General features: G+C 59.3%; 1 protein-coding gene and 2 non-coding genes across 3 annotated transcripts; all 3 read left to right on the forward strand.

Annotated features, from left to right (window-relative positions):
• The first annotated feature begins 951 nt into the window (after positions 1-951).
• On the forward strand, positions 952-10019 carry NOP53 (NOP53 ribosome biogenesis factor). Its single transcript, XM_053905546.1, has 12 exons — positions 952-1198; positions 1660-1724; positions 3964-4072; positions 4734-4933; positions 5309-5379; positions 6649-6744; positions 7965-8069; positions 8179-8382; positions 8758-8933; positions 9099-9165; positions 9785-9861; positions 9959-10019. The coding sequence occupies exons 1-12, from the start codon at positions 975-977 to the stop codon at positions 10017-10019; spliced, it is 1455 nt and encodes a 484-aa protein (XP_053761521.1). The 5' UTR covers positions 952-974.
• On the forward strand, positions 3072-3194 carry LOC128778143 (small nucleolar RNA SNORA54). The gene has a single exon (XR_008423511.1). It is a non-coding gene; the product is annotated as a small nucleolar RNA SNORA54 (small nucleolar RNA).
• Positions 9208-9316, forward strand: LOC128778144 (small nucleolar RNA SNORD23). The gene has a single exon (XR_008423512.1). It is a non-coding gene; the product is annotated as a small nucleolar RNA SNORD23 (small nucleolar RNA).
• Positions 10020-13492: the final 3473 nt, after the last annotated feature.

The raw sequence follows: 13492 nt of genomic DNA on the forward strand, positions 1-13492 counted from the left end.
GTCCAAGATTAAGGATTCCGAGCCTGCTCCTCTTTTTATATATATTTTTTAAACGTTTATTCATTTTTGAGAGACAGAGACAGAGCGTGAGCACGGGAGGGGCACAGAGAGAGGGAGGCACAGAAGCCAAAGCAGGCTCCAGGCTCTGAGCTGTCCGCACAGAGCCCCGTGCGGGTCTCGAACTCACCAACCTGGAGATCATGACCGGAGCCGGAGTCCAATGCTTAACTCGAGCCACCCAAGCATCCCTCGGAGCCTGCACTTCTAACAGTATGTTTCGAACACTCCTCGCAAACGAGGTTCTGGGCTCCCACCCTCGACATTTCCGAAAGCTCTTGGATTTCCAAGATTTGGGAATTAGAACACTGAGAGGCCATTCTGAGACTAGGGTGTGCCTTCTGCCCAATCTGCCATCCACGGCTCTTTCTTTTTAAAGAAAACTGTATTAAAGATAATAAAATAAAATACAGGGGCGCCTGGGTGGCTCAGTCCGTTAAGAGGCCCACTCTTGATTTCAGCTCAGGTCATGGTCTCAGAGTTCTTGAGTTTGAGCCCTACATCGGGCCAGATTTGTGCTGACTGTGGAGCCTGCTTGGATTCTCTCTCTTCCTCTCTCTCTCTTTCTCTGTTCCTCCCTGCCTTTCTCTCTCAAAATAAATAAGCTTTACAATTTTTAAATAAAAAAAATTAAAAATACACGCAGACTTTAAAAAAAAAAAAAAAAAAGAATTCCTGGGCAGCCGGAAAAGCGTTTGCCTAGGGTTAGAGCCGCGAACCTACGACCCACAGACGAGAGGAATTTGCATAGGAGGGAGGAGACATTTACCCCTTATCTCCTCCCCCTTGCCGCTCCAGCCACTTTACCAAGATGGAGGCAACAGGAAGTACGTCATGGGAGGGGGCGGGAGATCTGCGCGCGCATGCCACAAATCCGCTTTGAGGGGCGCTCGCGGCCGAATACTTCCTTTGCCAAGATGGCGCCGGGAGACGGTGGCGGCGGCGGCGGACGGTGCTCGAAAAATGAAGCCGATTCCGGCTTTCTGGGGCTGCGGCCCACGTCGGTGGACCCGGCGCTGAGGCGGCGGCGGCGAGGCCCAAGAAATAAAAAGCGAGGCTGGCGGCGGCTCGCTCAGGAGCCGCTGGGGCTGGAGGTCGACCAGTTCCTGGAAGACGTGCGGCTGCAGGAGCGCACGAGCGGGTGCGTGGGGCGGGACTTCCGGGAGCCGGGCGCCGTTCCGCGTGGCGGGGTGCGAGGCCCAGCGTGCTTGGGGCGGGGGGGGCGGGGGGGACTCCTGGGGGCCTGGGAGCGTCCGTTTCGGGCACCTCTGGGGAAGTTGGGGACTCTGGGCGGGAGGTTGGGGGACTGATAAGATTACTGGGTGTAGGACCACCAGTGTGAAGTTAGGTTTCAGGTAAATAATAACTGTAGTGTAAATACGATCCGTGCACCTACCTTAGCTTAATATTTTAAGTTTTACGGTCTGTTCAGTAGCAAGTTATGTAAAGCGAAGGGAAAGGCTTTAGCCTGGAGGGAACGCATGGCGGGAAGAAGGTGCTTGAATGAGCCTAACAGCGGGGGAAAGCTGGGTCCCAGAGACGTTAACCCCCCGGCAGCTTGCATCCTTCCCAACATTGACCTTCTGCATTCCCGTCTCCCAGTGGCTTGGTATCCGAGGCCCCCGATGAGAAACTCTTCTTCGTGGACACCGGCGCCAAGCAAAAAGGTAGGGAGCTTTCAGCGGCGCCTGCTGGGGCCTTGTCTCCCCCATCTCAGCCTTTTCGAGAGTCTCTGTTAATATCATGGCTTGGATGGCAGACATCTGCTAGAAAGAGGCTTTGCCGTAAACGAGGACCTGGACCGTACAGAAAGGAAGCTAAAGATAGCAAGTCAGGTGTTCTTGAGGCATCCCAGCTCTCAATGCACGGAGAGACCGGTAGGGGTCTGCCCCTGAGTAGAGGAGACGGAAAGTAGCAGGGCTCTCGTTAACTTTGCAGAAAGGCAAAGTCAAAGCCTTGCTGTAAGGGAGGAGACTGTTTTTCGTGAGATGCGGCTTAATAAGAATAAGCGGATCTGCTCTGATGAGTAGGTAAGAAGCTCGTGCTAATCTGCGCGCCTTTATCTGCCAAAAGGCAGGGTGGCGCGGAAAGGGCTGGAGAGGTGAGTGAGGGGTTACTGGAGTGCGCAGCAGGCTTCCCGTCAGGAGAAAAACAGACCAGGAGTAGACGTCTGCTTTAAGGAAGGGCTAGAAAACAAGCGAAGGGGTCTGCTTTTATGAGCGTGGCAAGCACAACAGGATACCTTCGGGGAGCACGTAGGAGTCCAGTCCCCGGCTCTGTTCTAAGGAATACGAGAAGAGGTGTCTCGGCGAAAGGAAAAGAGGGAGGGCACTGCTTTGAGGTGCAGGAACCTTTGAGCAAGCGAGAGATGATGATGTCGAAGCGATCGATGTTCACAGAAGTGAGCTGACCTGGTGTGTGAACAGTGAGGGGAAGTCAGGACCTGCCCTAGGGTGGTCGCAAAGGCCTACTGTGGCCAGTGTGAAGTCTCTCTGGGAACAGAGGAGGAGCAGTTTATAGGTCCTGCCTTAGATTTAAAAAAAAAAAAAAAAAAAAAAAAAAAAAAAAAAAAAATTTTTAACGTGCATGGGGCGGGGTGCAGAGAGAGAGGGAGACAGAGAATCCGAAGCAGGCTCCACGCTGTCAGCGCAAATCCAGATACGAGACTCAAACCCACAAACCGAGATCGTGACCTGAGCCCAAGTCAGACACCCAACGGACTGAGCCACCTAAGTGCCCCTGCTTTCGGCTTGAAAAAGAAAGCTAGGTGCGCCTGGGTGGCTTAGTTGGTTAAGCGTCCAACTTCAGCTCAGGTCATGATCTCACAGTGAGCGAGTTTGAGCCCCCCCCCATCAGGCTCTCTGCCGTGAGCCCGGAGCCTGCTTTGAATCTCTGTCTCCCTCTCCTCTGCCCCTCCCCTGTTTGCGCGCTGGCGTGCACTTTCTCTCTCTCTCTCTCTCTCAAAAATAAACGTTAAAAAAATGTCGTGTACAAAAAACAGAAAGGAAACGCATAGGCACTGTTCGTGGCCTGTCAGTCTGGCTGTGGCTTACGGGCTCCATTCCAGTGCGACAGCAATTCCAACGGCATGTGACTGACTGACTCGTGGCTCTCAGTTTCAGGTCCTGGGGACACAAGGGAGAGAAAAAAAGGCTGGGTGGGTGACGATAATAGCGATCATGGGCTTTCCCGGGTGATCGCCGTGTCTGTGTTGCAATAATTCCTTTTTCAGGGTGCCTGGGTGACTGGCGGTTAAGCGGCCAACTTTTGAGTTTGGCTCAGATCAGGATCTCACGGGTCGTGTCCTTGGGATATTCTCTCTGTCTCTCTCTGTCTCCACTGCCCCCCCCCCCCCCCACACACTCGTGCGCACTGTCAGTAAATAATTTTAAAAAATAGCGATTACCTTTCCAGACGATCGTGGAGGTAGGCGTTAGTGTTCTCATTGTGGGAGCAGAGATGAGCGAAGTCTGTGTTGTGAAGGAGCGTAGAAAACGGAAGGGCGTGGGTTCTGCCCTAGTATCTTTTGTCCTGGGGTTCTTGCCTTTCACGCTCAGTCGAAAAAGGCAGAAAACTGTCGTGCTGAGGATCAGCTCTTTTGGGTCCTGAGTCTCCTTGTCACTTGGTCGCCTTCTTTCTCGTTAGCGTTTCTGTTTTTGTGGCCGTTTTTTGTGCCTTGTCCGGAAGCCTCTAGTGGGCAGGGCTGTGGGTCTGACTCTTTGCTCCCAGCACAGGGCTGCCCGGGAAATGGGGGTGGGGGTGGTCGGAGCCTGGACACCTTGGGCACGTCTGTCCTCAGGTAGAAGCCTGGGGTCGCCCCCCCCCCCCCGCCATGTCTGCGCTGGGGTGAGGGGGTCGGGAAGTAAGGAGGCCTGAGCCTTGGGTTCCTCTCCTTTCCGCTCCCAGAGCTGAACAAGAAGAGAACCAAAAGCCAGAAAAGGTCACTTCTACTCAAGAAACCCCTTCGCGTTGACCTCGTCCTAGAGAACACGTCCAAGGTCCCTGTCCCCAAAGAGTGAGTGTCCCGCCACCCCCGGAGCCGTCTTTCCGTCTTCACAGCAGCTGCCACTCGCTTTCTGGCCCTGAGGAGTTCCGGGGGGTGGGGCAGGTGAGGGTCACTTGGAAGAGAGGAACGGGGCGCGGCCTGCGGCTTTGGGGGGGCAGATTGGGGGAAGCGAGGTGCAGGCTGGGGCGTGGTGGCCGAGGCAGGCAAGTGCAGGGCCCAGGCCCGGCCAGGAGCTCGGGGTGGAGGGGGGCCGTCCGGAGGCCCGTCGGGCTGGCTTGGTGACAGGTCTGAAGGAGGGGAGGTTGGACCGGTGATGGAGTGGACGGCGGGCGGCTCCTGAGGTGGGGATGTGGGAGGAGTGGCTGTGGGAGCAAACCTGAGGTCTGTTTTGAGGTGACGGCTGAGCTGCCCGGGAGGCCTGCAGGGCGAGGGCTGCGGAGGCCGTTGTGTTGTTGGCTCTCTGGTCAGGGCAGACGCCCGGGCTGGAGACGGACCTGGGGAGATGGGCTCTGAAGCTAGGCAGGAGGGGTAGGAGGATCCACGAGGAGCTTCGCCTTGGAGAGGGTGCTTGGGACGGGAGCTGCTGAGCAGGGGGTTGTGGGGGAGCCCGACCGGGAGGAGCCAGGCCTCTGCCTCACCCACTCCAACTTGCTGCTCCTCCTCGCCCCAGTGTCCTTGCTCACCAGGTCCCCAATGCCAGAAAGCTCAAACGGAAGGAGCAGCTATGGGAGAAACTGGCCAAACAGGGCGAGCTGCCCCGGGAGGTGCGCAAGGCACAGGCCCGGCTTCGGAACCCTCCTGCGATCGAAGCCAAGCCCGGGCCCCAAGACACCGTTGAGCGGCCTTTCTATGACCTCTGGGCCAAAGACAGTGAGTAGTACCCTTGCTGTCACTTGTGGGTGGGGACTGGGCTGCCATGCCCATTTGTGCAGGTTGTGTACCGCACAAGAGCACAGTGTTTAAGAGAAGCGCTCTGCAAGCGTGTATTTGGTGAGCCTCAGCAGAGTTCAGCATCTGGAAGTGGCTTTCCTTTCCTGAGGGCACCCTGTGCCCCTCAGCCTCGGCTCCCTTCTGCTTTCTGGATCTCTCCATATGCTGTTTTGCCTGGCACTCAAAATCCCTTGGAGCCCGAGTCCTTTTCTCGTGTGTGCTTCAGTGCTCTCTTTGTGAAGGGGGAGGGATCAGAGGGAGCCCTTCGGGCCACACTGGAAAGCCCCCAGCAGCCACCCCTCACTGCCTCCACAGACCTCCTGGACCGACCCTTGGCTGGCCAGGACGCCTTTTTCCTGGAGCAGACCAAGAAGAAAGGAGTGAAGGTGAGACCGCGGCAGCAGGGCGTCCTGGGGGACTGCTCGGGGGAGGGCTGGGGTGCTAGGAGCTGCTCTGCACAGGGGCCCTGGCGCCTCAGTCTCTGCCTGTGGCCAAGACCCCACGTGCGGGAACCTGGTGCCTCTGAACCGGAGGAGAGAGCAGGCTGGCGGTCAGCAGGAGGTGCCCCGGGGAGATGGGCGAAGGTCGCTGAAAAGAAGCCCGTTTTGGCCAGTTAACTGGGGGTGGCAGCTGTACCTAGATGGGGGGCAGGGAACTGGGGGACACCAGGGTGGGTTCGTGCAGCAGGCTGGGGAGGAGGCCGGCCTGGTGGGAGGGAGCACCACTCAGGTTTCAGAGTTTTATTTTGAGTGGTTTCGTGCAGGAGAGGTGGGGGCCACGTTCAGGTCTGGAGGTGGGATTGTGGCGTGCGGGGGTGGGGGTGCAGGGACGGAGGCGAGACACGCCTGGGCGGAAGCCCTGGGACCCGCGGGCGGTGGGTGTGGGGAGAGGGCGGGAGCCAGAGGGCTTCTTCCAGGGCTCCCCCCGGGCTTCTGCTGGAGACTGACGGCCTCTGCCTTCAGATTCCGTCTGGGTGGACCTTTCTTTCTTTTTTTAAATGTTTCCTTATTTTTGATAGAGTGCGAGCGGGGGAGGGCAGAGAAAGAGAGGGAGACAGAATCCCAAGCAGGCTCTAAGCTGTCAGACCAGAGCCTGATGCGGGGCTTGAACCCACGAACCGGGAGATCACGACCTGAGCTGAAACCAAGAGTCAGGTGCTTAACGGACCGTGCCACCCAGGCAACCACCTCCCGCCTTTGTCACGAGCTCCCGCAGGGCCCAGGGCCACACTTGGGGTCTCCGTCAGCCCCGTGTCACCCGCGCCCTGCTCTGAGCGACGCAGGTCAGAGGCAGGTCAGACAGCCTCGCGCCCTCTGCCAACATTGCCGCAGGCGTCAGCGACAGGTGCCGTGTACCCTGTGTTTCGGCAACTGCTGCCCCCCACGGGGGTCACAGGGGCTTTGCTCAGGGAAGGCAGGCAGAGCCCCTGCCTGCAGGGCGCTCGCTCGTCCTGGGGACGTGGCTCCCGAGGGTAGCATAGCGGGTGGGTAGCCGGTGTCCGTTGCTCTGGATGCCGGACGCACAGGCCCCTCCCGGTGTGAAGGCTGTGGGCGCTGCTGAGGCCCCTGCCATCTTCCGAGCCTGGAGTCCCGCACCGGCTTGTGGGCTCTCGGGTCCTGGGCTCCCGGGCTTCATCCTGCCTTGTCCTCCTGCAGCGGCCGCCACATCTGCACGCCAAGCCCTCCCAGGTCCCTGCCGTGGAGGTGACGCCCGCCGGGGCCTCCTACAACCCGTCCTTTGAGGACCACCAGGTACGTGGCCCTGAGCGGGTCCCTCCTCCGTCGTCGCCTGGCCGCTTGGTTGGTGCCCTCGCCAGGCACTTCCTCTGTGCCCACCGCTGCTGGGGAGTCGGCGGGGACTGAGGCAGCCCCCGGCCTGCCCCCCTGGGGCTCGTGGTCCGGTGGGGGTGGGGGGACGGACCCATTCCCAGACAGTGATGACCCAGAGGGGTTGCCAAATCCAGACTTGGGGGTCAGGGAGGGCTTCCTGGAGGAGGGGGACATCAGAGCTTCGACCAAATGTCTGAGGAGGAGTTTGCCACGGGAACAGGGGAATGGGTGTTTCAGGAACAGCGTGTACAAAGACCCGGAGGTACATGAGTCCAGGCCACCTTTGGGGGGCGGTCCACGGGACAGGGACGCAAAAGGTCTCAGTGAACGGTGAGCAGCCTGACCAGCGAGATTTCTCTAAGGCCTAGGATAGTTTAGCAATGGGAGAACCTGGCTGTGAGAGTCCCCGTTTGTCACGCAGATTCTGTTAACCGCGGGGGTCGTGGACGGGGGACGAGCCCTTTGTCCCCCGGGAGAGCACAGGTTCCCGGAGAGAAATGCAGGTCCGGTAGATGCGGGACACGCGGGCGGGTGCGGTTCAGCCTCGTTCACGAAGAGGGTGTCTCGTGGCCCCCCGGGAATGGAGAGAGCGGGGTCCTCACCTGTAGGTGCAGAGGCCCCGTCACAGCGAGCGTTAGTGGGGTGAGGCTGCTCGCGAGCAGAGGGGCCTGTGGCCGCGGTCGTTGAGTCCAGCCTGACGTGGGCGCTGGGGGGGGGGACCTGGGAAGAGCAGTCTGTCTTGAGTCTTTGCCCGACGGTGTTGCAGAGACCGCCCTCAGCCTCAGGATTCGCCCGCTTCTGGCGCGGTCTCAGGGTTTTTAGAACGTTGACAGAGTAGGGCGCCCGTCAGCCATCACCCCCCGCCCCTGCCCCGTCTTCCCTAGGCGGCCACCGCTGTCCTTCCCGCAGATCTCTTTACAGAATCGCCTGTTCTGTGTGTCACGTAAACGAAACCTTACCGTGGGCAGGGACCCGGCCGGCCTTCAAGGAGCAGAGGGTGGTTTGGGAGCAGAGTCCCTCCTGGCTGCTTGGGGAGACCCTGGAGGGGAGGAGGGGCTGGGCGCTGGGGGCGCCGATGGGAGGTGAGAGGGCCCGGTCTGTCTGTGACCCCCGGGTCCTCACCTCCACCCCTTCCTCTCCAGACCCTGCTCCTGGCGGCCCACGAGGTCGAGCTGCAGCGGCAGAAGCAGGCAGAGAGGCTGCAGCGGCAGCTGGCCCTGCCCAGCCCGGAGCAGGCTGCCACCCAGGTGAGCCCACGCCCCGCCTGCTCCTCTCCCCGGCCCCGCCCACCCTGGCCCTCGGGGTGCCCGGCCCCTGACACCCCGCTTCCTGTCCCTTCCGCCCCTCCCCCTCCAGGAGTCTACATTCCAGGAGATGTGCCAGGGGCTGCTGGAGGAGTCCGACGGGGAGGGGGAGTCGGGCGAGGGCCAGGACGAGGGGCCCGAGGCTGGAGGGGAGCAGGCCGAGGGAGCTGAGGCCTCAGTCGTGGCCGCGCGCCCGGCCACCGTGGAGAAGAAGACCGAGCAGCAGCGGCGGCGGGAGAAGGCCGCCCAGAAGATGGTGAGCACCGCAGGCCCCGGCCTCTCCTGCCCCCGCGGCCTGCTTGTTCCCGTGCTCACGGCCTGCCTTCTCTGACCCCCCGGCCTGCTTTTTTGTGCTGTCTGCGGTCCTCACAGCTCTGGTCAGTCGAGACCCGTTTCCTGGTTCCCTCCGGGCACCACTTGGGCTCAGGACGCAGTGGGGAACGTGCAGTGGGGATCAAGTCCGTGCTGCCCTGGTGCTGATACTTGAGGGTGGGATTTGTGGGCCGCCCGTGGGTAAGGAAGGGGGGCCTCAGAAGACAGCTGCTGTGAAGGGGGCCGCCCGGTGGAGGGAAGGTCCCCCGGGGACGGCCCCGTGCCCGGCCCCTGACTGACCCGCCCGGCCCTCCCGCAGCGAGTGCAGCAGGCTGCCGTGCGGGCCGCCCGGCTGCGGCACCAGGAGCTCTTCAGGCTGCGTGGGATCAAGGCCCAGGTGGCGAGGCGACTGGCGGAGCTGGCGCGACGGCGGGAGCAGCGGCGGGCGCGGAGACTGGCCGAGGCGGACAGGCCCCGCAGGCTGGGGCGGCTCAAGTGAGGCCCGCCGGGCTGGGGGTGAGGGCGGGGGGGCCTCCCGGGAGATCATCTTCTTCCCCCACGAAGCCCCACGTTCTCCGAGGCCCACTGCCCGAATGGGGCCCTTGGGCTCTGCCCTGGGCAAGGCGGATCCTCTGAACGCCCCCCGCCCGTGTTCTCCAGGTATCAGGACCCCGACATCGACGTGCAGCTCAGCTCGGAGCTCGCTGACTCGCTTAGGACCCTAAAGGTACTTGCCCACGTGGGGTGACGTGCTGTAGGGGGGCCCCCGTGCCCGGTGATGATCCCATCCTTGCTCCCCGTGCCCCCAGGGGCTGTGGGCGACATCATGGCTGCCCCCGGGATGGGCCGGTTGGGCTGATGCCTGGGGGCTGAGGGCACGGGGTCCTCGGGGGTGAGGGGCCGGCTGGTGTGGGGGTTTGAGCCTGTGACCCTCAGAAGGCCTTTCCTCCCAGCCCCTGGTCTCCTGGCCCCCCCTTTCCCCCTCTTCAGTGCCAGAGAGGTCTCCCTAAAGCCCAGAACGGGCCTTGTCCCTCCCTGGCTCAGAGCCTGCCGTGGCTCCCAGCGGCCCTCGGCTTCTCACCGCAGCATGGGCACCGCACGGTTTGGCCTGCCTCGGGGCTCCGACCGGCTCTGCTTCAGTAGTGTGCCAACCGTGCACCCTGCCCTCCGCCCCCTGGCCTCTGGCCCTCCCTGACGTGCCCTCTCCTTCCCTCCCGTTGATCCCTGCACGCCCAGCCCGGGCCTGTGCCTCCGTACACGCCACCCCCCCCAGCTCAGGGCCAGGCTGAGCCCCGTGGAGAGGTGAGAGGGCCCCCCGTTGAGGCTTCCCTCTCTGCGTCCCGCAGCCCGAAGGCAATATCCTCCGCGACCGGTTCAAGAGCTTCCAGAAGAGAAACATGATCGAGCCTCGGGAGAGAGCCAAGTGAGGCTTCGGGGCTGGTGGGGGGAGCGAGGGTGTCGGGAAACTCCCTGCGCTTGGCGGGCTTGCCGGTTACTCACCTCTCCCTTCCCTTGTGCAGGTTCAGGCGCAAGTACAAAGTGAAGCTCGTGGAGAGGCGGGCGTTCCGCGAGATCCAGTGAGTGGCCCTCCCCTTCCCCTGCCAGGCAGACTGGTCCCTCGGCTGTGACAGAAGCACTTCTAAGCTGCTTAAATCAGAACGAGCCCTTGGCCAGACCCAGGGAGGGCAGCCCACCAGACGCACTTGAACCCAGAGCCGGGGCGGGGAGAGGCCCCAAAGGGAGATGGAAGGGCCCAGACTAGAGTCGGGGGGTGTCAAGCGGGTGAGGCCATGGGGCTCTCCCTCCCCTCGTGCACCCTCAGGCCCCAGTTACACCCCAGTTACCAGAGGTTGAGTATGTCTTCATCTCACTGGCACTTTCTTCTGTGCTGATTCAAACCTTCTGACCGTTTTCCCCTGTCCCCAGGTTATAGCCACCGCGGGATGCTGGAGCCCCCTCCCTGCAATAAAACACCTCTGACCAACACCCTGGGCCTTGTGTGTGGCTTGACTCCCTCCTGGAGGCGGCTTCTTCCTCTGTGTGTCCCTCCCTAGCACATAGGGACGCAGGTACCAGAACATTCGTCTTCCCTAAAACCTGGTGAGAACCCAGATCTTAGGGAAAGCAGGTAGAGGAAATGAGGCTTACAGGCTGCTTGGTGGGTATGGGGGGTCGGGGAGGGGGGCGCAGCAGGGATCACACCTGGGTGTCTGATGCGAAATAGCCCACGTCTTTCCCTGTGACAAGAGGCGGGTCTTGCGTATGGCCCTGTCGTGTTGGTAACGTTTGCTGAGCACCTACTGTGCTTTTAAGGAGATGGAATCACTCACTGACCCTCACAACAACCCAGTTCGGGGTGGGGGGCAGTCCTCCCCGTTAAAATGGGGCGGAAACAAGCACGTGAGAAGGACTAATTCCCTCTCTCCAAACCTTTAGAAAGAATTTTTTTTTAAGTCTCTTTATTTTGAGAGAGAGAACACGTGAGCACTGGAGGGGCAGAGAAAGCGGGAGAGACAGAATCCCAAGCAGATTCCATGCTGTGCGCACAGAGCCCGATGCAGGGATCGAACTCACGAACCGTGAGATCATGACCTGAGCCAAGATCAGGAGTTGGACGCTTAACCGACTGAGCCACTCCGGCGCCCCTAAAGAGAATTTTTTTAAACCATTTTTTCTGCAAGTAATAAAGGACCATCTTCTCGCCGTGAATCATAGATACAGTGCATAAGGATACCAGAACACCGTGACAACTGCCCTTGACCTTTGCTCTCCATTGAGACCCACGCCCTTGCCTGCCAAGTAGCTGTCACTGCAGGGCAGCGTGAATGATTCCATTGAGTTCCACGTGTGATTCTGTAAAATTATATCCATGGATGCACAAAAAGAGAATATCTTTAACGTTTATTCATTTTTGAGAGAAAGAGCATGAGCGGGGAAGGGGCAGAGAGAGAGCAGGACACAGAAGCCGAAGCAGGCTCCAGGCTCCGAGCTGTCAGCACAGAGCCCGACGCGGGGCTCGAACCCGTGAACTGTGAGATCACGACCTGAGCCGAAGTCAGACACTTAGCCAACCAAACCACCCAGGAGCCCCTGAAAATAGAATTGTTTTGGCCTTGCTGGGTCACGGATACGATCATACCATACTTAGTTCTGGGAAAATCTAGGGAAGATCTGTGCAAAAGGTCATTTGATAGGTTCGGCCAAATTGTTCTCCACGTAGTGGGTGCTGATTTGTACCCTGCAGCAATGTAGGGGCCCACTTGCTCGCTTGCAGCCGTCTTGCTGTCTGATCTCACGTCTTTCGTTAAATTCTGCCCGGTTACCAGAGAGGTCGAATGTATATATATGTGTCTTCCCATCATTGGCCCTTTCTTCAATGCTGGTTCAAAGCTTTTGACCAGTTTCCTCTTAGACTGTTCGTCATTTTTCTTGTTTACTTGCAGTAGCTTTTTATTTGTTACGGATCCCGAAGTCTCTGTCACGCCTGTTGCAAACATTTCTCCCAGGCTCTTGGCTTTTTGCCTCGTGTAAGGTGTCATTTGTCAGAGGCATTCAGTGTTTGTGGTGTTCTGTTAGCCTTTCCCTCTTTTTTCTTGTGGCTTTTGGAAAGGTTTCTCTGGGATGAGATGTTTATAAAAATAGAGCAAGCAGTTTATAAAAAAAATGGGTGAAGGGAGAGAGTAATGGCAGGGTCCCCCTCCCCACTCCCTCCCATATCCGGTAAAACATCACAGCTTTAAGGATCTGCTCCTGCCCCGCCCCCTCTCCCATCTTGAAAGTAAAAAGGGACGTTGTACAGACAGTAAAATGGCTCTTTGTGCATATGTGTGAGGGGGAGCCGGGGGACGGGTTGGAAGCCACTCTGAAAAGAGCCCTAAGCCGCAGCCTCTGACCCAGTAAGTCCCTTCTGGGGAATAAGCGTCAAGGAACCTTCTGGAAGAGGGGAGGAAACTCTTAATGCCCAGAGGTGGCCATCAGCGCATCCGCCAAGTACATGGGTACCTGGGGGTGGGGCTGGCCAGCTCCCCGAGGACGCCCGGTGCAGCCTGGACCTTAGAGCCCTCCGGAAGCCTGCGCCGGTCCGTCCCCTAGGGAAATGCGTCTGTTCCCGTGTGTGCAGAACACGGGTCTGCGGCACAGGCACGCGTGGGTGGTCTTCTGCACGTAAATTACGTTTCACATCCAAGTTTTACGCCCAAAGGGAGAAAGCAGATCTGCCGGCACCATGCTGATGTCTGCAGCTTCCTTTGAAATGCAAGGAACAATAGGGCAGGAGAGACGGACAGGTCCCCGGAGGCCTCTTGAAACAAGTACAGCGACACGTGATCTAGGTGGTGGGGTACACGGGAAACTCCACTTTACGGCTGCAAATGCATAATTTGGGGGGGCGGGACGTGCACGTGAGGGTGATGGTAATGGAGCCCAAGCGTCAGGACTGTTCACGCCGGTTCCTTCCACGGCCCCGCACCTGCTTTTCAATCTGCGTTACTTTTCCTGAAGCAGGTCCCGCAAATTGTAAAAGCCTCGGGCACCGCAAAATCCAGATCTGCCTCTGACTGTCCTGCAGAAATGGGAGACCTACCTATCCGTTGGGTCCTGGCTGAATAAGCAATCCCCCGTCTATACAGCAGATCGGGCACTTGGCTCTTGGAAGGGACGGGGCCCATCTCTGGATGCAGCCTGCAGGTGTTAAGAGCTCGGATGTGGGAGCCGGCATCCTCATTTCAAAGCCCCCTGTGTTACGTGCTAGCTGTGCAGCCTTGTGAAGGTTACACGACCTCTCTGTGTCTCGCGGTCCCCATCTGCAGTATGGACATCACGGTACCTCACGGTGCCTTTCCACAAGGATCGGGCGAGACTGCCCGTGACCGTCCTTAGCAGAGAACATTCTGTGAGCGTTTGCTATTCTAACAATGTTAGGAAAAGAACGAAGATGGGTTGTTTATTATTTTTTTTTTTAAACTGGAACCTTTCAGTCTGTGCCAGGGACCCCTCGCAGATGCTCTTTCCCTTCTGACCCCTGATCGCTCTCCTGGGAACGTGCCCTAAGCAAA

This window comes from Panthera pardus, unplaced genomic scaffold, assembly GCF_024362965.1.
Source record: "Panthera pardus isolate Hobbes unplaced genomic scaffold, ASM2436296v1 HiC_scaffold_18, whole genome shotgun sequence".
NCBI lineage: Eukaryota > Metazoa > Chordata > Mammalia > Carnivora > Felidae > Panthera > Panthera pardus.

Coding starts and splice junctions, on each gene's coding strand:
- NOP53 (XM_053905546.1), top strand. CDS start 975: ATGGCGCCGGGAGACGGTGGCGGCGGCGGCGGACGGTGCTCGAAAAAT. Junction 1,199..1,659: donor CTGCAGGAGCGCACGAGCGG/GTGCGTGGGGCG, acceptor CCCGTCTCCCAG/TGGCTTGGTATCCGAGGCCC. Junction 8,383..8,757: donor AGAAGGCCGCCCAGAAGATG/GTGAGCACCGCA, acceptor GCCCTCCCGCAG/CGAGTGCAGCAGGCTGCCGT.